Here is a 26354-nt window from a genome sequence, read left to right on the forward strand (position 1 = left end):
AAAGTATTCTCAAAGCTGATAAATCAGTTAGGCAGGATAAACCCCTTCTGTGACCTTTAAATACTAAGAGCTATTGCAAGCTACCACTACAACCCAGCTAGCTTTGGTCTGAACAGTTGTATCTTTTTTTAGTGTGTTTGAAAAAAGATTTCTTGAGGAGTTGACGGGAAGCATAGAAAATTTAGTTCAGTGAGGACAATTTTTTTCTTTACTACTTTATTAAAGTGTCAGCACAAATAAAGTATCCAAAGGTCAAAGAAACCTATTTAATTAAGGGATAATACCCGTGCGATGAAGTAAACTGGTACTTGCTGTTCCAAGTGACTGGATCCCAAAGAACGTACACTCAGTTTTATATACACTAAGAAACAGTATGGTTTTAGTGGAACTGCTGCTGACCACATCAGCTGTGCATGGACAAGGGCAAACGATGGCCAGCACCAGATTACCTAAAAACTGCTGACAACAGATTGCTGCTCTTTCCAAGAGTGGACAGGGCCTTAGCTGTATGAGCAGAAATATCCAAGTCTCCTGAGATTTCACTGGTTGAAAGTGTTCTCTTGCAGAAAAGACACATTACCATTATTCAAATAATAATGATAAATAGGCAACAAAAAGGACTTTAACAATATAGTTGCAAATCTCAGAAAGCTAATCCCTCTTACTTATGTGGTGTAATGAGTATTAAATAATGTTATATATGCTCCTATAAGGATAGTTGCTATTGAAGAATGGCAAAAATGGAGTTTAGAGCTTATGTTTACTTCAAATTCTCTTTTGAGTGAAGAGGGATTTTAGGAAAAAGGTATAGAGGTGGTTTTTTAATAATAAAGATGAAGATGTTTATACAATATTGTTGATCTGCAAAATTTCCCCATTAGAAAGCAGCAGACACCTCATTAAAGATGAAACTGTCATTTTCAATGACAGTGTTTAAAATACACCACGTCATCTGGAATCTACTGCTTGAATTATCTACTAACGTAGAAAACCATTTAGATTAATGGCATGAAATTTGTTTTTGCACCACTGTTAGATTTCAGGAAGCTGCACATTTTTTACTGTAATATGATCATCTTTGTATAAATATAATTAGAGTCGACTCTCAGAAGAATTAGACATGCAAACCTGTACTCTGAAGAGCAACCATTCAATTTTTATCTCACTAAAATTGCTTCTGTACTGTGTTCTCTTTCACTTAAAGGGAACTTCGTTTTCTCAATAATGAAAAAAGGGCAATGTTGCATTTTTTATGAAGCAAAGAATCTTTTTCAAAAGGAAATTTAACAATTCAGTTTCTACCTGCACCTGGTACACTCAAAAATGTCACCGAACAGTATTAAAACCTGTTGCGAGGCATTTTAAATGTGGTAAATTACTTCTTGATTTTTCTCATTAAACTTTCATATCGACTATTGAAGTCCTTTCTCTTCATTTCTGATTAAAATGTATGCTAAGTCTTCTGCAACTTCTTTAAATAAATGAAAGTTAACTTTTCACTCTGATTTTGCTGCCAAATAATAAAACTTAAGAAGATGAAAACATCAAGTTACAAATTTCATCTCTTCCAGGTACAGATATTTCAGTGATTACGTTAGTATGACATCTATTTATTCAGATTTATATTGACAAAATAACATTGTGTAGCATTCCATAAATACTCTCCAATTTTTAAAGCAACAATTATTTTCTTTCCTTATAAGACAGGAAATATCAAATTATGGCTCTATTTTGTGTTAATCATTTCACATCAGTCTAAAGACATCTTAAAACATACGTAAAGACCTTTGTGACTTCTATTTAAATTGCCCTAAGGATTGGACGTGCAAGGTAACATTTTAAATTATTATATTCATTATTAGAGTTATACATTAAGGAGAAAATTTTCAAATGGAACAAATAGCAGTTAGGCACCACTGTTGTCCTATTATGTCAATACAGAAGCCAGCATGAGATTGTTCTTTACTGTACTGTTTATATGGCCAAAATTCTCAGAAGTGGTTAGTGCTTTTGGATGGCTTAGTTTGGGATGCCATCTTAAGCCTGAGTTTCAGAGTGGGTAACTGTTAGAAAGGAAACAGTAACTTAAGAACCCATTGGACATCTGTGTTACCATCAACAACCCCTCATGTGCTACCAATTACCTATTCCCCTTCTTAGCTAGCATGAATATCTATAATATTGAGATGGATAATATTTTTTTCCTCCCCCACCCTTTAACCAGACTTTAGTGTCACAGACATTTTATTATGAAATTCTGTCTTCCTGCTTTATCAGCTTTAGGAGGGGTTTTTCCAACCAATTTATTTCCTTGCTATTATTCGTGGGAGTTCTGTCTGCACTAAAATGGTAACCTACTGTTCCCTGGCTAAATATTACAGCTGAAATGCCATTGAAAACTTCTCCTCCATTCATTAGCCTCTTCAGGGTGTGCTTTTGCAATGTGTATGCTGTTAGCAGGATCCCTTGATTGAATTACAGTTCCTGAATGTTATTTTTATGTATTCAGATAAATATGTACACATGTAGAATGGATACACCATTTGTAGTGAAGTACAATGTGCACCGGCTTTTAAATTATTTTTTAAACTGGTTTAGGGCTTATTTAAAACTGACTCGAGGTAAGAACTTGAGAAAATTATGAAGTTCAGATATTGTCTTTGCTGTGGGAACACCGAGCATTATGAACAAAAGCATGGCCTCAGATACATGCTTTCTTTATATAGGCGGTAAAAGAATGAGTTCGACAATTAAAGAGTAAATGACCTATGAGGCTAAGCTCCTAAGCCTACCATGGAACAAAGTCTTCAAACTGTTAAAGCAAATAAATTTAGATGTTGGTGGATGGGGTAGGGGGGAATGGATCTGGTCTATTCTCCAAAGTCTATGGGATTAGATGTTAAACTAATTATTTCTGCCATTGCTATATCATGTTCATCCCTCACATTATTTCTATTGATGCAGGGAATTGGGATTTCAAAATGCACGGGAGAGCTTCAGCCCCCTGGCACCATGAAGTGAAAAAATAAATAGGGAAAGCTGATTTTTAAAAATTTTCAGTACAAGCCATTTACCGCAGTGCAGCAGAAACACAAGCACTACTGCCAGCCAGGACCATGCTGTTATTAGAGTTCTGATAATAAACAGTGCAGAGAAAGGAAAAAAAATGCACAAGAAAATTTAGTTATTTCATTTTTAAACAAAAGAGTTAATAAAGTTCGTGCTGCAAGTCACTCATGCATTACTGCTGCAAATTCTGTACCATGAGAAAATAGGAATGGCAGGGTTTTTTGGCTACTGTTTTACATGCACACACACACTCTCACACGCACATACACGCACTCACACATGTGGCTCCTCTTTTCCAGATCTCTAGGATACACTCCAAAAATCATAATCACTCAAAAAAACCTTTCCAAGATTGTAATTTTGTACGTCTCACTAGCTGTAACTTCCACTCTTACAGTCCCATTTTCTTTACTATCAATCTATTGGATTTAAATTTTTAATTAATTTTAAGTGTTTTTTGGAGAAAATCCATTTGGTTTTTATCATGCCCATGCATTTCTAATCATTCGTGTACATGCTCACTCAGATTGGTAAGACAAATGGCCAACATACATAAACATCTGGTATACTCCATACACACTCCAGCAACACAAGCTTGGAAAGAAACCCGAGAGTCTTCATAGGGAAAAAACACTTTAAGAGGGAGGTATTGTGGAGTTCAGGTAAATTTTTAAGGCTGAAAAGACTCTCGAAGCTAGTTTGCCTAGCACATCTTGTCATTCAAGTTATTTCTGTGATAAGATCTGACAGCTTTCTCACCTGTAGATTAACATACTGAAAAACAGGTGCTTCTTGGTGTAATGGAGCCCTCTCAGGGCTTTCCCTAAACAGTTAACTATATCTACTAATAGCTTTAATTATTTAACAAATACTTGTTATTTTGCTGCAACTGTGTTCCAATGCAATTTCCTTCTGCAGCATGAACACCATTATCAACCCTTCACAACAGTTATAGATTCAATGACTTCATTTTGATACCTCTGGGGCTCCCTCCCACTAGCCAAGGTTCTCCCAGAGATCAATGAAAGTGTTATTTCAGACAAAAGATGTCAACCTTAGTTTAGTTTACTAGTCCTCGTTTGCAGGATGGCAGACCCTTCTAACTCTCCCCCCAGTGACGCAAAGAACAGCTTTACTTGCAAATGGCTATGATTCCAGATAGACACCAAAAGGGTGTTAGTACAAATTTTGGGCATTATATGAACCAGGTATCCTACAACTAGACATATTAAGTTTTTCTTATACAGATCCCGAAGGTTTGAGGCATGGCATCCCGATAATGTGTTTTAGTTTCTTATTTTTGCTTTAACATCAAGAGGAATTAAAATGGGAAAAGCCTCCAATCCATCAACTCTTCTCAGGTTGGAAAGTATTGATCAAACATCAGGAGAATCAGTAACCTAAAATCCTTACCGTGAGCGGGTTTCACACAATTCGCTATAGTTAGTATTGAATCAAACTGCACTGGTAAAAGGAAAATTAAAAAAAAGGAAGAAATTGATTTACTCCAAAGTCAAGCCATGTGTATTCCCTGAATATCCTGCTCCATTTCAGATGTTTCTAAAATTGCCAATGGTTTCTACAGAAACAATCTCAAGCTTATGACTTGGCAGATGTAGTAAAATCAAGGTGGAAAAGTCTTTCAAATATTTTGTTTTAAACTGCATGAGTAGTAGGACCTGTCTCATAAGTGCTGAGTGCACTATTATCAGGAGGACTGAAATTCAGGACTCAGTCTTGGCCTTACTTTTGTCTTAGCAGCGGCTGGGGCACTTGATAAAGCTCATGCAGCCTCCCTATATTTCTCTAGAGACTTCCAATTATTCAAGGAGCAGTATACACTAGCCTCGTAAAGGCACATGTCCAGACTTCTCTTGCCAGGGGATATTGCCTCTGTAGCACAGAGACTTTGATAATGAGATCAGGAAGGGAGGAGCAAGTAAACAGAGGCTAAATATGAAGAGATCCTCAGTGTTGGCCTAATTCTGCTCCTGAGAAGCCCATATTAAAACTCCTAGTCAGCATTTGGCCAACACTGAGTGCTTAGGAAATACCACTCCTAATCTTTATGGCTACACATTTTTTTGATAACTTTGTCATCCTAATTAGTCCAAGATATTTTTAAATTCCACAGTCCACCTGAAAGTATAAGGAATTTTAAAATGTCTAATAGAAAGTAATATAATTTACTCATAAATGACACAGAAATAAACCTGGAGGGCTGAGATGAGTCACTAAATCAAGAAATTCTGGATAAAACTGATTAATGACTAGGATTGAGGTGTGGTGGAGCAACATTAAGAGAGGCACGATGGTGCACTATCCTAGGAATCTGAAATGTAATATCTCAATCAATTCCTGAATCAGAGATTAGAGGTAGAAAAGAGCTAGTGTTAAGACAATTAGCACATCTCCAAATGTGCATTTTCTACAGTTGTAGAACTTTGCTTAGCCGACTTTTTCAAAAGTCCACAGTACTATTTCATCTGTATTTGCCTGTAGTTTTATTTGACGTTCTAATCTCTTGTACACCTCTAAATAGTTCTCCCTCAGTTTGGACACATCAAATATTGGTGGACTGTTATGTCCACCCCTTAGTTGTCACTTAACCCAATCTCTGTATTCATATTTAGTTCTTTTAATGTCTCCTCAAATGTTAATCAGTAGGTTCCATAACTTTTTGCGTTCATCTGATCTTGAAAGTTTGTTCAATGTAGTCTTTGTTTTATGACATCATTTGGGCTTTGTTACTTTACAATGGCTTCTCCTGCTGCAGCTGCTAGAAATGCATTCATTTACCAGGAGTCTTGACAAAACCACTGTAACCGTGTGAAAATGTGTAGCATTTAACAGAAACTGTGATCATAATTTAGAGGGGGAGGTGGGCAGTGTATGAATAATATGAAAATGTCCTGAAAAGATTTCTTGAACAAATTGAAAAAAAATGTATTGCAAATTGGATTGCAAGTTCTTCAGGACAAGGACCGTTTTCCTCCTTTTTGCATTGTATATTATCGTATTCATTTAAATCTCAGTTGCCCTTCCTTCATTGTTGCCAAAGATATGTCTCACTAGATGAGAACGTATCAGAGGGGTAGCCATGTTAATCTGGACCTGTAAAAGCAGCAAGAGAGTTCTGTGGCACCTTACAGACTAACAGACGTTTTGGAGCATGAGCTTTCGTGGGTGAACACCCACTTTGTCGGATGCATCTGACGAAGTGGGTATTCACCCACAAAAGCTCATGCTCCAATAAGTCTGTTAGTCTATAAGGTGCCCTAGATGAGAAAGTGATTATTCCACATTATGGATGTATTGGCTTATCAAATTTCAGGGTAAAACATGGAACAGTTGCATTACCCCAACGTGAAATAAGAATTAATATTAATCCCTTTACTCCCTCCAAAATATGGATTAGAATTCATTACAATTGTCAGGTTTGGTGTCATTGTTTTAAAAATAAGTAATTTGTGCCAAGCTCTTTGTATGCTGGAGTTTTGACCTGAAGTGAATATTTGAACATGGTTTAAAAACAGCGAACAAGAAAAGCTGTCAAGCTGATAGACTAATTTCAACAGAAGAAAAGGACTGGTTTGCTAGACTGCTATGACAGTGAGAAGAGTTAGTGTTGGTGTCTGTTTTAAAAAGCTCTTCTCACAGGGTGATGATGAAAACTTTACTCCTGACCTATGAGACGAGAGGGTCTTCTATGCAACGTCCACAGAATATCAAAAATAGCACGTCTCTAACAGACTTAAGGGAGTCAAGTTCTTCCCAAACCAAAAACACTACTGAAAATTTCATGCATCTCTTAAAAAATTAAACTTCAGTTCACATTTTCAAAAGCCAGATTTCTTTTTAATCTTTGATGTGATTACCCCAGTAATAAGGATTACTAAAAATCAGTCGCTCCCTTTGTACTGCTCTTACATGCATGCCATTTCCATCAGTTTGGGGAATTGCTGCTAGTCTAGGACTGTAACAATTGGTGGTTAAACTCAACAGAAATGATAAGACTAGACATCCTTTCAAGCCTTAAAAATTATGTTATATTTATGAGATCAGTCCACTTGAAACATGATTTCCCTTGAAGACTACATTCCCCCCTCTTCTCCCCCCTCAAGCTTGTCTTGCTACTCAGCAGTGCTGAGGAAGTAGATAAACAGGAATGTGATACCAACCGTGAACTGCTGATTCTGTCGTCGCCGTTGTGTCTACACACAGGAACAGAGGATTGGAGGAAGGGAAGAAACAGGAGGAACGGCATGCAAAAAAAGGGAAAATGGAAAAAATGGAACAGATAATATATGAGCAAGCTTTCAAAGAACATTGCATGACAAGCAATAATAAAATGAAAGGCAAAAAGCATTTGAAGTGAGTTGCACTGTTTAAAGGACATGCCTTGAATTCAAAAGCTGTGAGCCTGAGGAAAACAGTAAATTCTTTCTTTTTCTGGAGTCTTGCCAGGAGGATATTTACTGGTGGTCAAGAGCTAAGGGGAACATGAAATGTGGGGAGCACCACCAGTGTCAACTCTTTGGTTAAGTACTCCCAAAACACAGATGTTCAAAACTAGGACAGAGACCTAAAAGCCTGGAAATGGTTTCATGCATTCAAACATTGCCTTCACTCAAATCTTCCCCTCCAGCCTGTTCACCCCAGGTCCTTCATTACCAATCAGAAGTCAATCAGCCTCAAGTTTCCCATCCTCCAGTTGATGCCAAGAAACCTATAAGTGCTATAATGCGCGGTTTAATTTCGGCATCCAGCTCATTTTAGGCTTGATCAGGAGGTAACAATTAAGCACCAGGGAGATGATGAGGACTAGCACACAGTGTTTTCACAGATCACATTCACTCAGAAACACTTATTAAATTTGTAGGTGGCCTTTTTGCTTGATTTCTAATGAATCATGCACTGAGACGTTCATTTGATTGAAAAGTACAAGTCTTCGCAGAATACTGGGGCGGCAAGTGAAGATTACCAGTTCCTCTGCTGAGAAATATTGCCTCATCTCTGATCCTTTTCTAGTCTTTTATGCTAAGCTCTGAAGAAAGCATTTATTTTTCAGGAGGCTGAATGTCACGTGTTACATTTGTTAAATATACTGCATTTTTTCCATCTAGCCTCGAATATATTGGTTTAGAAAACTTGCTTCACATCAAACTGGGAAGCTTTGTTGAAGGCTTTCGAAATATTTTTGGAGTTGCTGCTTAATGTGTACATATAGATAGTTTATAAAGACTAAACTGTATTTGGGATGGACTTCCTACCATCTTAGCTCTCAGTGTCCTGGGAATTAGATTATCTTCCCAAGATTCCCTATCCTACCAGGTCTATTTACATTGCAGCAACACCACTGTAAATGGAAAATCCATCTCCATTTGTTGGCTTACACCTGGTTCTGCTTTCAGACTCTCATTAACTATGGTGAATGGGTCAGAAAATTACCATATGCATTTGCTGGTTGCATGCTATAATAGACCGGTTATTCAGCATGTAATTGTAAATTGTCAATACTTACAAAAATATTCTCAAACTCTCAGTGAAGTACAGATGTAGTCATTCACATCAGAAAGGGACTTAAGGACTACAAAGGCAATGTTTAAATGAACAAACCATATGTTAAAGTGCAGAGCAGTACTTTAAAACATATAATTTCTGTAAACTAGCCAGGAAGTTTAGTTTTATAATTACAGTACACAATTTCACATAGGCGTTCCCGCTCAATTAACATGCTCTCCTCAGAACCATAGGAACTGTAGTCTTTCCACACTCAGAATAAGCATTAGGAAGCATGAAGGGCTATTCCTCTGTAATTTAGTTAAGGACAGTCTATGTTTGAATGTCTAGGCCATCAGTGAAGACAAGAATCACACAAGGCGTACACAATACTTACAGATTCAAAGTCTGCATGCTTTAAATATCAAAGCAAAAAAAAAAACAATGCACAATTTAACCAACTCTACACCAAGATTTGCATGACAGATTATCAAGCCATCATTAATCTGTTCCCACTGCCAACATATACTGTTCTTATCTTGGCAATCAAATCTAACATGTACTTAATATTCTGGCACTCGTTCTCATGCTGGGAACTTTGGTGAAGGCAGTGTGGAAGCCTTCCAAAACAAAAATGAGAACAAGAGTGGGCCTTTATTCTTTTGGAAGCAGCATTGCGATAATGCCTCATTTTAAACAAGCAAATGGTGAAAGGAAAAATGGAGGTGGGGATAGGGAGTGTTGTTTAGAATAAATTACAGAACTGTCAACTCTTGAGATACCATCTTGGCATCTACAAACAGTCTCAATTTACTGTCTTCCTGAAATAAAAAAAATTATGTCAGCATTAAGATTAAATAAAACTGTGCTAGAAGCAACCTTGTACTCATATGCTGGAAAAGATATTAGTGAAGAAACAGTGAAGTGGACAGTGCATCTCGCTTCCTCTTCTGGGGACAGAGACCAACAGCTTTACAAAAATAAAGTTCTCAAGCAGTTTATAAGCAAGAACAAATATCCAAGTCAAACAACATGTTTGCTGCAGCTGGAATGGTAAAGTTATGATTAGCAAATGGATTGGATGATTACAGCAGGAAACACAGACCAATTAAAGGTTTAGAACATGCTTTCCAGAGGTCCTTCTCAACTCCACCATCTTCTTTCAGAAGAAGGATTATATATATATTTTTACTTTTTTAAACTCATGGTACAATGCTGCATTGCAGAGGAATGATCTCATGTTCAGAGATTTAAAACAACACACACTTAAGGAAGAATATTTTGCATCATATGAGAGAGAAAATTAGCTTTTTGCTGTGCTGCTTTGGTATGAGTCTAGTGAGTATATGCAAAATGGTGTATAAATCACTCAAGAACACTACTGTTCTGCTTGGTGTAAGAAAAGAAATATAGCAGTAGTAAGAAAGACTGTGCGGGCTGCTACTGCTAGAATCTCTTATGATTTTACCGTTAGTTGACCAGTTTTTAAAATAGTTCTCTGGATTTTAGCATGGTTACCCACTTTTAGTTTTATTTCATACTGAGGATAACCATGTCACCGTACTGATTAACTTTACGGTCCAAAGTCTGGAGGGAGCTGTGTGTTATTGTTTCTAGTTTAAAGGTCCAGTGAAGTCAATGAGAGTCTTCAGTGAGTTCAGCAGGCATCTGACTGGGTCCCCCAGTGATGGGTGATAGCAACAATCACACGAATTTTATGAAAATGAAATTTATCCAATGGTGCCGACACTGAATGTTTTCTATTGAGGTGAGTACTGAGGTTAGAAGGAAGAATATAACAAAACACTGAGGTGGAGTAAAGGCATTCTTAATGTTAAGGAAAAACAAAGAATAGGATTTTAATTAGTAAGGCTCAGTTAAAATTGTTTTATGTGGTGTAGTAAAAACAATCCAGTGGCCTTTCCAGTTCTACAAATCCATAATCATACTGCGTTCACCAGGTCAGTGGTTCTCAACCAGGTGTACACAGAGGTCTTCCAGGGGGTACATCAACTCATCTAGATATTTGCCTAGTTTTACAACAGGCTACATAAAAAGCACTAGTGGAGTCAGTACAAACTAAAATGTCATGCAGACAATGACTTGTTTATACTGATCTATATACTATACACTGAAATGTAAGTATAATATTCATATTCCCATAGATTTATTTTATAATTATATGGTAAAAATGAGAAAGTCAGCAGTTTTTCAGTAACAGTGCACTGTGACACTTCTGTATTTTTAGATCTGATTTTGTAAGCAAGTAGTTTTTAAGTGAAGTGGAAGTCGGGGTACACATGACAAATCAGATTCCTGAAAGGGGTACACTAGTCTGGAAAGGTTGAGATGACTGTTTTTTGAGTATCATCAAACATGATATCCCAGGAAGGAATTTTCCTACTGATATAAAGTTGCATATTTCACTTAATATCGACTTCCTTTTAGCATCAGACATAGGACTCACTCAGTTTACCGTGGCCAGAACTTGAATGAATTAACCTCTAATACACATTATGCTGTGGTAGAATATGAAGGTATCTGCAAAATGGGAAAACACTGGCAACATTCAAACCTTTAGACACCAGCCATTTAACTAAGTAGCAAAAAATGCATTACTTCAGAGGCAGCGGGACAATATTTAGTTGAAACAGTGGCACAAGCATTCCACCGTGGCACATTCTCATTCTTTCACATGGCTTCTCTCCAACTGAAAATTGTTCATTGAGCGTGACAGACTGCGGGTTTAAAGCTAATCCATAAATTAGTCCACAGTCTTGCACAGAATGAACAGCATAAATGAAAACAAAAATCTTAGGAACAAAATTAAATGCCTAAGCTTAAAATGCTTTTTCTATTTCCAATTGAACTGCAGTGTTACTATCTTTAAGAAGCTACAGATTCACTGGGGCTTTTTAAAAACAAACCCCATACCTGAATGGATAGAAGAGTAGCATCTGAAAGTGCACATAAGGCTCAACTGCACCCATTTCACGTGTCAGTCTTTAAACCAAACTAAGAAATACAAACACAGTATAGTTCCTTTCTAGTTTATTTCCTTCATTAAAGTAAAAAAGGAGCCAACAGGCTTTCTGATCAGACTCACTGAAATCATGTTCCATCTGCTTTTTTCAGATTTCTTCACATTTAAAAGGCCAGGGCAAGAATGAGTTCCCTTGATGTTACCATTTTTACAGCAATGTCCTAAGTAATGAATGCTCTGTATTTATGAAAAGAATATCATTTTCCAGTTTATTTCAAATCCATAAACGATAGTAAAAGGAATACTGAAAAAAATCTATTAATTTCCACTGACCTAATGCCTAGTTTCATTTCATTTATGTTACACTTCAATTAAACTGAATGGTGCAGGAGGGAGGATGAGGTGAATTCAAGCCTACATATAATGCTGAGCTGCAGCCATCCTTTATCTCTAAAGTCTTCCCAGAAGAATGATGAATGGACCCCGTGTTTGATACTGTAAGCTCATGCTTTGTAAAATAATTCCAAGTTGGCTTCAAAGCTTTTGCATTGCACCCCCGAGACAGCTTCATTTGAAGACCAGATGTTTCACAAAAATAATCAGGATCTGCTGAGTAACTTTGGGTAGTCGGGGATGGGGCGGGGGGAGGGAGAGAATTCTAGATCTGGTGCTGCAACTTGGTCTGGGATTTTTAACACTTCTAGAAAGCCCTGTAATATGCATTCTCACTTAGGCCCCAGCCTTGCAAAGAAAACTTAAGAGAACCTGCACTGACCTCCCAGAAGTCAAACGGGCTCCACACCTTTGCCTATGCTCCTCTCTTTGCAGATTAGGGGTTTAGTAGCTATTGTTTTAGAATGAGGACTCTTCCTACAGCAATGCACAGATATCGGAAGCTACTAGATATATCAGTGGTCATGGAGAAGCCCTGTGGTCATGGAGAAGCCCAGTGAATTTTGAACTCAACAAAATACTAAGGAGATATTTAGACTATATCTTGTTTGAGAAGTGGAATAAGCAGTTTTATTATTTTTCCATCAGACCTCTTGCTTCAAAATAGACAAGTTATCTGAAGATACACAATTAAGTAAAAATGATTGCTGCATTACTGTATTCATCACAAATGAGTAACAAACAAATCAAAGTGCTCTGGCTGTTATTGACAGAGCAGTTGGGTAAGACTGGCTTAGTTATTTCTTGGCAGGCATGTAGGTTATTTTCTCCCTCTTTCCCTTTAATGTGGTCACATATTGGATCAAAATGTCAGAGGAGTACGATGTTAACGGTAAATTAATCTGACATTTTATCAGGGACACAGGGAAGCCTCTACAGAAACCAAGAATGCTACAATAAATAATTTGGGGAAAGGAATGACTAAGCAGTGTAAATCTCTGCACCAGTCTGTGAAGCATTGCATGGCACCAAACACCTAGCTCTCTGTGTGTGTGTGTGTGTGTGTGTGTGTGTGTGTGTGTGTGTGTGTGTGTGTGTGTGTGTGTGTGTGTGTGTGTGTGTGTGTGTGTGTGTGTGTGTGTGTGTGTGTGTGTGTGTGTGTGTACATTCAAAGTTTACAACGACAGAAGAGTATTGGGGGGCTCTTTTTTTCAGATTCATGTTTTCTGATTTTCAAATGTCAAGTTGCATCTTTAAAGAAGCATTCAGAAAAGGAGACAAAACTGCTGCTGGGGACATCTGTAGTTCGCCCAGTCCAGGTTGGAATTAACCACCATCATCCATTGTAGAAATTCATGGGAAAGAAGTTTTCCATTTATACATTACATTTTATCTGAACAGCTGAACTGGCATCACAAAGTGTCAGCAACAGTAACCAATTAGGCACAAAGCTTCCACGTCCACTGGTACATATGTAGCCTCATTAATCCATATGGTCTTTGAACCTCCCACAAACCTATTGCTCAAAATACCTTTCAGCAAAGAATATGTTCTACTGCATAATTCCCACCCATAACCTTTTTGGATTACTCCTGGAATAAATCCCAGACAGCTGTAGTTGATCACACCAGCAGCTGAAATCAGGAAAAGGACAAACTTGTGGTGGGAATCAATTTATCATTTTAAATGAGTTTTCTAGGATGTAAGTTCTAAATTTAAAATGGTGCAATGTTTTTCTTAGCTAATGAATACAAGAGTTCCTATTTTTATATTAGATACCTATGCAAAGATGGAAAAAATGTTTTCCACTGACTGAGTTTCAGAATCTAAGTTTAACCTGTCCTTCAGGAAGAGCGTTTTTCATGACAGGAACTCAGTGCTATTCAGAGGAATTCATCTGGGAAGGCAGAAAATCCATGGAATTTCTAGTATCAGAGGGGTAGCCGTGTTAGTCTGGATCTGTAAAAGCAGCAAAGAGTCCTGTGGCACCTTTCTATTTCTAGGCACCAGCACTGTACCTTTAGCCTACGGAATATTTAAGTGTGAAATCATTCCAGGCTTGGCAACACCCACTTTATTTATTTATATAGAAAAAAACAGTCAAGTTGTTCAGTCCCCACATTTAAAATTTCACAAAACAGAATAGTAATAAAACATTAACATGTAAGTGAAGATGTACAAAAAATACTTCATTTCTACTTCAACAACCTCCTCCGGTGTTTGCAACCTAAACAGTGGAACATTTACATAAGATTGGGAAGTAGATTAATAATTTTACTTTCTAATGCTTCAACTTAAAAACAGCAGAAAAACTGAAAAGTTTGTTCTATTTTTACCATTTGGTTTTAACCATTTATGGCAGCGTTTCTCAAACTTAATTGCACTGCAACCCCCTTTGACAAGAAAAATTACTACATGACCCCAAGGGGGTTGGGGGGGAAAGCCAAAGCCCAAGGGCTTAAGCCCCAGGCGGCGAACCTGTAACTGAGCCCAAGAAAGTCTAACACCAGCCCTGGCAACCCCATTAAAACGGGGCCATGACCCACTTTGCGGTACCGACCCATAGTTTGAGAACTGCTGATCTATGCTATCACCAATAAGGATGTATTTATTTTTAAACCTTCCAACATCTCTTTAAATTAAAAAAATGTTTTAATACATTTTAAAAGACTTCACAATTATTTCAAAGGCAAGTCATCTGATATGAAACCTGCCAGTTCAGGATCAGGATGTGATGAGTTGCTGAGAAGCCTTGACATTGCTACAGGATTGCACTTGAGTCTCTGTACAAGTTTTAAAGGAACATCCATGCAATATATGCTCAAACATGTAATCTACAACCCCAGGGATTCCCTAGTAGTATGCTAAGTACATCCCACGTTCCATTAAAATGGCTGCTACGTTACACGCAAGTCCCAACAGCAGAGGAGGCAACAAACATGACTGTACAGGTACACAATTAATTGTTTGTGTGCCGAGGGGGAAGAAAATTAGCCGTACAGAGGGTAAAAAATTCTTTAAAAGCAGATCCTTTTTTTGAATACTACATTATGACCAGAGAGGAGCATTTTTTAAAAAAATTAAGAACATTTATCTCCCAAGATATAACAGCTGTCCAAAAACAGTATTTCAAGTGAGGACTCCAGGGGCAATTTAAATTATGCAGTTTGCTCTGCCATATCATATTGTACATCTTAATAAACAAAGCCACGAGGACAATTTGAAATGATAAAAAAAAGGATTTGCCAGTGATAACAGCTGACATGCCAAAGGATGGTCAGAAAATCAGAGTAGATACTGAAAAGATCAAACCATCATGTGATAAATTGGAAGCAGTAAGGCAGCAGAGACAGAGCAAATGGTTTAAAGGTCGTGCTCTTTCAGACGCTCCATGATTTCCCCGCAGCACTACAGAACTGCTTTCAGAGTTCAGCTTGACTGATCAGGCCAATCCCTGCCAGCAGCTTTCACAGTCACATCAGGAGCGAGTGTGAGAGTGAAAGAAAGACACTTATGCTCAGGAAGTGGACTGACTGGACAATGAAGGCATGCCAAGACTTGCCTTAGGTTGTCATCTAGAGTATGGAGAAGAAAGTGTGGCTGGCCAGCGAAGCATGGCTGATGACAGCAGTGGCTGGCTGGCAAGGGGGCAGCACTAAACAGGGATTTTAATGGGCTGAGGAGGAATTTTGTACAGCTCAGGGGTCATATTTTGTCACAAAATGTATTATCTGTTATAGCGAAGAAGGCTCTCTGGTGTAGAAATCATGCCCTCCTGCAATGGCTGTACAACATCAACTAGCACGTTTGGCTTTATACGAATAATCAAAACGGGTGTTTGCCACTGGAGACTACAGCTGAAGAACCTACTGAACATGCCCAAGCACAAATGGACCCTTCCTAAGCCTATTCTTATTTACGGTAGAAAAAGTGAGCCCTCAGAGCAACTTCAGCACCTGAATCAGGAAGCGTTCTCTACACTGGAGTGGGCATCTGGTAAGGAGTGCAGTGTAAATGCAGAGAATAGGAGCTTTGCAAATGAAAACTCTCTCAAACACAGCTCATTTTTCCTCTGAAGACGGGGTCCTGGCAGAACCGCCCTCAGCCTCCATGCGATGCCAGCTGAGCGTGTCCCCAGCTTGTGTGGGGAATGAAGCGAGAGAAGGTGAAGTATAATGGAGATAAAATCTCCCCTGATTTGAGGAGTGCTTATAATTGGTTTGGGTGGAAGACTAAGCATGAAGAAAGGAGCAGTACCACCTCTGAACAAAGTCAATCACCAGTATTCACAGTATATGGTGGGAGTGGCCAAAATGCAGTTTGAGAGCCACAGGCGGCTCTTTTCAGTTGAAGTGCAGCTTGTGGAGCCCCCCGCCACCTCCCTGCCCTTCTCCACCTACCAGACTGGGGTGGTTAGGGCTATGGGCTTCTGCCCTGTGAGGAGTCTTCTTGTAGGGCTTCAGCCCCATGGGAGTTGCCTGCCCGGGCTTGGAACTTCAGCAGGAGAGAGGTTGAAGCCCTGAGCCTTGGCCGATGTGCCTCGTAGGGCTGAAGCAGGCAAGCCCTGGGTCTGGAACTTCTGAAGATTAATGTACGTGGCTCGGAGGGTCAGTAAGTTTGACCACCCCTGCTATATGAGAACATTTCAGTATTTTGGAGGCAATACAATTAGAAGTTATGTATTGTCCTTTGAGGCTTTTAAGTAGTATTTCTACACTACTACTGTACATAATTCTTGCAATGATGCTAGTTTGTAAATGGATTTCGGTTGCACAACCCTTTACTGGGAAGAAAGGAAGATAAGCTTCAGTATACAACTGCAGGAACTTACTCGTGAGTGTGTTTGGCTGCTGAAGCTTCTAAGGTTAACGGGGCTGCAATGAACTAAACAATGCAGGGGAAGAGTGGAAATTAATTTTTATATCCATTTGTCAGACTTGGGTTTCCAGTTAAATTTAGTAGACTGTCTAGTCTCTGTAGAAATGGAGATTGAAAATGTTCAGTTCCATAACCTTTAATCTATTTGGAGAGAGGAGCAAATGTTAAATTCCACGAGTGCAGATATTGAGCCTTCAGGATAAGATAAATACATATATAGCTGCTTGCTAAGACACAGTAACTCTGCAAGATCACATCCATCAAAGAGAGGGATTTGACAAAGTTGTTCTAGGAGCAATTTCAGTTTAAGAACGCCTCAGTGCTAGCTCGTTCATTAGCACAAAGACATTCTGTGCTGAGAGAAGACACAACTCCTGGATCAGGAGGTTAAAGTATATCTGTAAGGTGGCCTCAAATCCCAGCAACAGAATGAGACAAACAGAAAGTCCACACTGAAACCGAGGAATTTGGCACAACTGGCCTGTTTCTGCCCTTATGAGAGTCAATGGAAAAGTTCCCAGTGATCTGGAATAAGAGTAGAACAGAGTACAATGTCTGGCCCCATTCACACGGGTCAAACCAGATTAACTGATGAGGGTTATGGCTGAGCATAAACTGTGTTTAAACATGTTTTTTAGCTCTGTTTTAGAAGCCAGAGTACCTGGGGTCTTTTTCACCCTATTATACTCACTAGATAGGTAAGGGGAGAGGGGATTCTACCATCAGGAACAAGCAAAAATAGGTATTTAATCGCTGCAAGAATCATAAGGTACCCATGACTTGTCTACTATAAGCGGCTGTCAGATCTCACCAGGCATGTGGATCTCTCAGAGTCTGAAGATGATCTTACGATCTTGATGGGTCTGTGTCAACCACAAGTGAACTGTTAGAAATCCAGGGAGCTAAATTTAGATTATTAGGATCATCATCAAGGCCCAAGGCCATTACAATAACTCTCCCAGAAATGCTCCAAAGGCAGGGCCAGCTGACAGTGAATGTTACATGGGAGAAGGCAGATTACAGAGGAAAGACATTAGGAAAACCTGAGAGAAGGGGAGGGCACAGTGATGGAGCCAGCTAATGCATCAGCAGTGCAATGTGCATTTTGAATAATGACTGACACTAAAAACTGCAAAAACAGCCTGGATCACGGGGGGGGGAGGTGGGAAGAGGGGGGCTGGCAGATTTCTGATCCAAGCAAGTCTGTGGGGGAAGGACTAAGAATTTGTGTGGCTACAAAAGCCAACTCATAAGAGCACAGATTTTATACTGAGGGGTGCTGCAGCAGCCAAAGGATCAAAGGGTGAATGGTAAATGCAGAATATTGAATAATCAGTGAGGCAGCAAAATCTGCAAACATCAGTAATAGGCTCAAGCCACTAAATAACAGAGGATGTAATATAATCAAGTTCAACATCAGTTAAAGGGGACTCATACCAAGAGCCAGTGATATTTAGTTTCCAGAACTGTAATTTTTTGTTTTAAATAAAAGAGTGTGGAAGCAAGGGCACCGAAAAGGAGAAGTTGGAGAACTCTGTAGAATCAGCATGGAGGTTGCCTAAGATGCCTTACCGTAGTCTTGGATGGCGGCAAGGATCGAGGCATTTGAGCTACAAACAACATGAAATTTATTATTCGAAACAGCTACGATATTGAGTGTCGAAGGGTGGCTTAGCAGAGTACCCATCTATACAAAAAATACTAAAAGTGAGCCCAAAATGACATGTTAGCAATACTTAATTTCATTTCCAGGACAAAAAGATGAGAATATCATAGTGTTACAAAGCATCACATGAATATAATGTAATAGCGCCAAAGCAGCTTTGCTCCTGAAAGGGTAAGTTAGGCTCTGTAACCATTTATGCTTCTTTGAAAGCGTTAACAAAACAGTGGATAAAGAACCACCAAGTTACACCATTCCTTTAGACAGAGATACTTGATAAAACATCTCTCCACAAAAGGCTCTGAAGGAAACTTTGACACAATGAAGTGAGAAGTTAAAGACATATTATGGAATAAAAAGTCATTAAAAGATAAATACTGTAATAAATAGCCAAGTCTTGAGATGGGAAAAAGTTAATGCCAGCATGTTCCGAAGTTAAATAGTAAGGAGACAGAGGACCTGGAAGGAGGAAGACAGCGACATGGCAAAATCTGGACAACACAATGACAGATGAAACACACTGGGACAAGAGCATGTTAAGGCACATTGGAAAGAAGGTTTTAAGTTAATTGTCCACACCCGTGAGGTCTGATTTAGTTGTAAAATCACATGGGAGCGGGGGTGGGAATGTAGGATAGTTAAAGTCTGCTAAGGCACAACGGTAGTCACAAAGATAAACAAAATGTTATGCTGCTTTATGAAGAGGATGGAGTATAATACAGGAAATATTAAGCCACTGGACAATTGATGGCACATTCTCACCTTCAGTATTGTGGTCAGTTTGTCACCTCTATCTCAAGAAAAAAAATATAGTTGAAATAAAAACATTCAGGAAAGGGCAATGAAAGTGAGCAGAGTATTGTAGCTGAGCAGGGAAAATCAGAAAAGCCTCCCTTATGCGGAGTGACTGGGAAGACAGATGTAGTTATTGTGGAAAGGAACATGAGGTGAGATGATGGATGGATGTAAAGTAATGAGTGGTGTATTATGGACAGTTTGGTGTTCCTATTTACCTGGTCCCAGAATACAGGAAAATAGGAATTCAAAATTAAAAGGCAACTTAAAAAAATTAACAGAATATTCTTTTTAATATTAGAATAATATGCATAACTGACTGGTGGGCTCATATATAAGAGCTAGGTGGTGGTGTTATTGTTGCAGGCTATTGAGGTAGATAACAAAACATGCTAAGTTTCAGAAATAGATGAAATATCTATGAATGAGAACAGCACTTGTAATCATACCAGTTGGACAAAGTTAAAAACAAACTTCATGCTTCCGGGCATAAACAGCTCAGAAAGTGATATTGACTGGGGTGAGCAAGATATTTAACATCTGCTCCCTGTGTTAGATGTACTACAGGGGTGTTTATATCTTCATTTGAAGTATCTGATATTAGCCATCAGCCCTGGACTAAACGGACTGTTAGTCATGTCTGACATGTCAGTTTCCATGTTCCAAGAACACCTGCAGTAAGGACTGTCCAACTTCCTGAGATCATAACACACCAGTGCAAGAATGGTATATTATGAAAAATAAAGATTTCCACCCCCCCACCCCCAGCCTTCTGTTTATAGACATAAAAGACAATACACACTCAGGACATTTCCAATGGTCATGAAGGTACCGTACCTGTGATGGTGGTAGGGGTGGTGGTTGTTGTGGGAGGAGGGATAGTTGTGGGGGGATCTGGATAAAAAATAAAAAGGAAAATAAAAAGGCAAATTAAGAAAAACAAACAGAACACAACAATGATCAACAATGATAAGAGAGAAACGAGGACACTGAAAAGCAGCATGGCTGTTTGATGTCATTATTCTCCTAAAAATGAGGGGCAAATTTCCCAACTGGCTTTAAAGACAGAGAGCCAGAATCCATCTGGTATAGCTGCACTGACTGCAATGGAGCTACACACAGACTTATGCCAGCAGAAATTTCTCTCTTGTTCTGTCATTTATAAATGCTGAAAAAAAATAAAAAACCTAGCACAAATTAGTCATTGATGGGAGAGAGAGAGATGGAATGGGAGAGCTATAGGAAAAACAAACCACAAAAACTTCCTGTGACAAGGACGACAATTTGCTATGTACAAAGAAAGACAATGGTGCTTTGTCATTTTTCTACGTTTACATTTGAAAATTCTGGTGGGAAAGGGGGGAGTTCCTGCTGCGCTTAACAGACTAAATATCCACAGCAGATTGAGTCTCTCTCATTCACTTTTTCCAGAACTGTTAACTTCATTATTCTTCCTCCATCAATACATCTCCGCAGGATGTAAAACTACTTCTAAGCTAGCAATAAATACAAAGAAATGAGAATGTCACTATTAAATATCAAGTTTGAGGCATGCAAGATTTTACTGAGACTTTTGTTTTTTAAATAAAGTCAATACCTTTGTGACTGATAAATATCATTATTTTAATGCTGCCCTGCCTTTTGTTAATATCACATCCTGGATGGAAAAAAAACCCAAAAAAACCAGAAAACTGAAGAGATTTTTTTTTCTTTACAAAGAATTTATAAAAGACACTTGACCTGGTAAAGCCACCAAACAGTGCTAGGCTATACAGTATAAAATATTTATACCATATAGTGTGTCATATCTTCACAAAAGTTATTTGGGGAAGGAGGAAAGATGAGAAAAGATGTAAAAGAAAAAAATTATATGTATATCAATGCCCCAGGATGATCAAACTGAATGTGTTAAGTAGTCAGCAAGACTTTGAACTAAGGAATCATTCTGCAATAAGAGTATGAAACAGTTCATAGGCTTTTGATTTTAAATTTGATCTAAAGCATGTCAACTTTTCATCACTGACACATCTGCTACTCTTTTATCTCCAAGTGAGCTCTCAAATTCTCTGATTAATACATCCAAACTTTAATTATATGCTGCACCTTTATTGTGTTCAATACAACTTCCTGAAAGTTAAGAAACATTACCTTGGAGTTTGCTTCATTGTGAAGTCAGCTAAAGGAAAATGATCATTCATGAAGAATGCCTTTAAATATTTTGTCCTTCTCCTGCAGCTGCAATACCTGGGTCCATTTCTTTGTTAGATAACTTCATCATCATCCACCTAACTTGGGGTAGGCTGACAAGGCACTACACTGATGTTTCTTTATTACCAGTGGAGACAGAGCAAAGCATGAGAAGAAAATCACCAACCTTTATCACTGAGGATGAAAAACTGAATTTTCTGTTTCACTGTCTCCACCAGGGGAAACTGCTACTGACAGTTTCGTCCCTACTGATTGGGGGAGATGACTGTCTAGTCTCATGTGATAATCACATTAGAGATTTCTAGGAAATGTCTTTGGTCACTCCCAATGTGAAATTAATTTTTAGGCAACAACATTTTCAGTTTGTATTATTTTATATGTGATTAGACATCCTTATAACACATCAGCAGGATACAAGAGTGAGAGAGTGTGTGTGTGTGAGAGTTAAGGACAGTTCCGCAGCAATCACTTTGCAGGTTTTTGCTGCCGGAAGACACTTTAGACTTAATTATATTTAAACATATGTGTATTTTAATTCTATAAGGAGATTAATCTTGACGAGGTAGAGTAGGGCTGACATGTCAGATAGTCACAGCTCTTCTGCAGTCATTACACTTTATTGCATCGGATAACTATTAAGGGACTTGTTAAGACACGGAGTGATTTGACAGACTAATCACCCTATTTTCTTATTCTCTCTCAAGATCAATTTGGTGCTGATACAAAGTCCTGTATTGACAGCCCTGGAGAATAAGTCCTACTTCTCCATGGAACAGGTAGAGAGGCAAGCAATAGGGAAACCTTTTAATGCATTTTGCACTAGGCTTGTAGATGCTACTTCCACGGATCAGTTTCCATGCTGAGAAAAAGATGCTCAATGTGGTGATGGCTTATGAGACATGCATGCTTTATTAGGAGGTGGACTCAGACTGCGACGCATTTCTACGCAGGACACAGCATAGTATTTGCATTCCTTAATACTGAGTTGGGCTAGATTTGAACCAGTGCATTAGAGAAGGAAGCCATGAGCAATCCACTCTCATAAGACCAACAGCTCTGAATTCCTGGGCTGAAAATGCATAGCATCAAGGGACTTCTTTATACAATCTAGAGTATTGAGCCGTATTGGGACACTTCTGATTTTACCACCATCTTGATACGATGGGATGCAGAAAAGTTACTTGACTGTGGACACCCGACAGACCATAAAAGCAGCTAATCATGCTTAGATGGCTGTCAAATGTACGCACTATAGGCACAGGCTAAAAATATTTTGGAATTTTCATTTCTTTTAAAATAATTTAATTGCAGTCTTTCCCTGTGAATTCAATGTGTCAATGAGAGGTGCAGAACTGACAGCCCTAAACTTCTTGTTCACACAACAGACACAGCAAAATCAGCGATAGCGTGTGCTAACATGAGCTCTGAAAATTTCACTCTTAGATCATGTGTAACATTCAGAAGGGAGTTCAGTTTCCAGAGTACATTGAATCTTTGGCCTGAAATGGCCAGAGATTCCAATTTGAGCCATTCCCACTAGAGCTGTCTCTAAGAGAAGCCCACTAGGAACTGGAAGGAGACCAGTTCATTTAACAGCTACTAAATTTTGTTTAAAATCCTCATTTATGGGACAAGTAGTATATGAAGCCATCCAAGGAATGGAAAGTCATTTAATTGTTGTTTTATTATAGTGCATAATTCTAGTTTCATACGAACTCCTTAGTTATGATGTTTAGGACATTATACAGAAAGTGTGATTGCATTGATGCAATAAGCATGAGCCTTGTTTCACATGTTCTCATGTTGTCATTTAGTACGGAGAGTTTATTCCTTCTAGGACTGCAAAGTTAGTCACGTGTTGATCTAAGGAAAAACCATCAGTGTGAATGAACCCCTACCCCACCAGACCGAGAGAAGAAAAACAACTCTGAAATATGGATGTGTCTTATGAAATAAACTTTCATTTTAAAAGCAGATGCCCTTTTTTGGGGAACTTTGGGGGAAAAGATTGACATGTTCACCATTTGTTTAATTCAGCCATTTTCAAATTGTGGGTCGGGACCCCAAATGGATTGCAACCCCATTTTAATGGGGTTGCCAGGGCTGGCATTAGACTTGCTGGGGCTCAGGTCTGAGCCCCACCGTCCGGGGTCAAAGCCGAAGCCCGAGGAATTCAACCCGGAGTGGTGGGGCTCAGGTTACAGACCCTCAAGTCTGGGGCTGAAGCCCTTGGGCTTCTGCTTTGGCCCCAACGCCCTGAGTGGTGGGGCTCGGGCAGGCTCCAGCTTCAGTCCCCCTTCCTGGGGCCACATAGTCATTTTTCTTGTAAGAAGGGAGTTGCAAAGCAATGAATTTTGAAAACCCCTGGTTTAATTAAAATCCATAGACATACATTTCTACAGGGGCCTCCCTTTATAAATGCCTAAAATATTGTACATGTACAGCAATGCTTGTGTATGAAAGTCAGAAGCTGGGCACTCAAGCTGCCTGATCTGTATCAGCAAAAGGGATTTTGAGCTGTACCATTCCAAGCGGAGGTAATATGGAGTAAGTTTTAAACCAGGGAAAGCTTCCAAAACACAATACCAGCACAATCTTAATTGTAATAATCCAAAAGACATCAATTATCAATACTTGCGAGAAAAGTCAAGGGGGCTTTAGAAGCAGTCAGGCTTGATGACCGCTGGGGCTCTCATACTGATCTGTCCTTAGAGCCTGTCCATGCCACTAGGGGTGGCAGCATTTATAAAATGCAGGGGGGAAAAAGCCCATGCATCTTAAGTCTTCCTAAAGAACTAGCCGTACACATGTAGCACAAGGGAATTGTTCATAATTAGTCTGGGGACCATTCTTCAAGTGTCTACTGAATCTTCATTATATGCCCGACCTCCATGACAAGAGCACAACAAGGTTAAAAGTGATGGTGAAATAATGCAGAGAAACTGAAGAATTAAAGTAGGTACTTAACAGCACTTTAAAAAGATGCTGAGGCATGTTTTAGCGTCTGTTTGGCAGCCACAGATATGTTTAAGACATCTCATTCCTCCAGCTTATTTACTGGATTGTAATTAGCTGGATATGCTTGCTGATTCTTCTGTAATTTAACTTGCTAAAAACAGAGTGGAGAGACAATCCTATACCATTGCAGCAGATATAGCACAACAGATTAGATAAGATACCATAGGGAGCAGTCCTACAATATTCAGGACTGTCAGAGGATAACTTAAGCTATCCCAGCCCCCATGAGCCCCTCCCCACAACCCCTCGAGCTTCTGCGCTGGCCTTTTCCTGTACTGCATCTTACAATACATCCCATCTCCACGGCAAGCTCACAATGATAGCTCTGAGAAGTCATCACTTACTGGACTTTGAACATCAGAGGCTCTTCATTTGAGGTTAGCATCAGGGGAAAAAAGAGTGAAGGAAATGGTTACCCAGAACCCCCCAATGTAATGAGAGGATGTGTTAGATGCTATCAGAAATTCCAGCATTAAGCAAAATATTTACTTTTTCAAAAGCTTTTAGAGAGTGGTATGTAGCAATTATGTGTAAATGAGTCTAGTAGAATGGCGTTTTTTCCTTACGTACCGTATACAAACAGCATGTAATCCGCAGATGATTTCCCCACCGCATTTGAAGCCTCACAGCGGTATGTACCATTATCTGTTTTGTTTAGGTTATTAATGAGAAGGTTTGAACCCGACACTACAACGTGTTGAGGCATCTCATCATCTACTCTTAACCATTTCACTTCCGTAGGCCTATGCAGGAGGGGGAGAAAGAAACAATTGCATTACTAATTCCGACAATCAAGTTGGTATTTTCAATAGTTCATCCACATACTAGATCACATGACAGACAAAAAGACACTAAGGAAATGACATGAAATTCTTGACCTTCCTGAGTAAGATGCACTGATTAGTGAATACTCTCCTCATTTGCTTTTGAATCACTCACGTCTCACATGCTGAAGCACTTACATTACTTACAATTTATCCTATATCAATTGGAAATGATTCCCTGGGAAATTAATATTTTTTGACTTGCTATGCTGTTTCACAGCAATCCAAGGAGAACAGACCTCACCAAAAGATAATCATCTCATTAATTTGGGGGAAAACCCCACAAACTCCAACGCTTGAGGCCTACGATCAATGGGCTATATATGTATGCACAGTAGCCCTTTAAGCGTGAATTAAATTTCAACAGAATTTTATTGCAAAGCACATGTTAATTTAACAAAATTGATACATTTTAGCAAGCTTGAACAGCTTTGAAAGGGGATACAGTTGACTCATTTGCAACATTTTTGTCTCCCGTTTGTTAGTACCATTTTAGCAGCTGGAAAATAACATTGCCTCTTCTCCCCACCCCTTATTACCCTTTCTCCATTTGGCAGTCTGTTTTCTCATCTGTTGCTAATGAAACAACAATGAACGTAATAGTTACGCAGTTCAGAGAACAGGGATATTCCTATAGAGAGTCAGTGGAGGGAACAACAGTTTTTGTGGGTCTCTCAATGGCAGTAAGACTATCAGTCACTTTCATTAAACGTTCAAAAACACATCAATGCAGTATTTGGAATCAAGGAGAAATTCCTCATCACTCTTATTGAGACAAAAAAAATTGTCTCTCTTAGACAACTGAAGAATACTGCTCTTCTGAGGAGTAAAGGGAAAAAAAAACCCAAGCAATCTCCATCTAAACAGAAGTGGGACAACACATATTTCTGATGCAAAGTAAACAATTGAGAAGCCCTCGCCTAAACTTTCCATCAATTCGAACAGTCTCAATGGGCAGTGACATATCTGTGAAACAGGCATTATGGCTGACTAATAAATATTCAAATCATAGTAGGGTACA

The 26354-nt window shown here is 38.9% G+C and overlaps 1 protein-coding gene across 7 annotated transcripts in view; it reads right to left on the reverse strand.

Annotated features, from left to right (window-relative positions):
* CADM1 (cell adhesion molecule 1) overlaps positions 1-26354 on the reverse strand; it is a 291229-nt gene that overhangs the window by 22686 nt on the left and 242189 nt on the right. For 2 of the 7 annotated variants that reach the window (XM_030538269.1, XM_030538268.1), the window contains exons 7-9: positions 25080-25252; positions 20121-20177; positions 7251-7283 (exon numbers count right to left, since the gene is read on the reverse strand). In XM_030538269.1, the coding sequence (XP_030394129.1) occupies positions 7251-7283; positions 20121-20177; positions 25080-25252 (263 nt within the window). The remainder of the gene's footprint in view (positions 1-7250; positions 7284-20120; positions 20178-25079; positions 25253-26354) is intronic. The other 5 variants (XM_030538271.1, XM_030538270.1, XM_030538273.1 and 2 more) reach the window with 3 other exon arrangements.

The sequence above is a fragment of the Gopherus evgoodei genome, chromosome 19 (genome assembly GCF_007399415.2).
Source record: "Gopherus evgoodei ecotype Sinaloan lineage chromosome 19, rGopEvg1_v1.p, whole genome shotgun sequence".
Classification (NCBI taxonomy): Eukaryota; Metazoa; Chordata; order Testudines; family Testudinidae; genus Gopherus; species Gopherus evgoodei.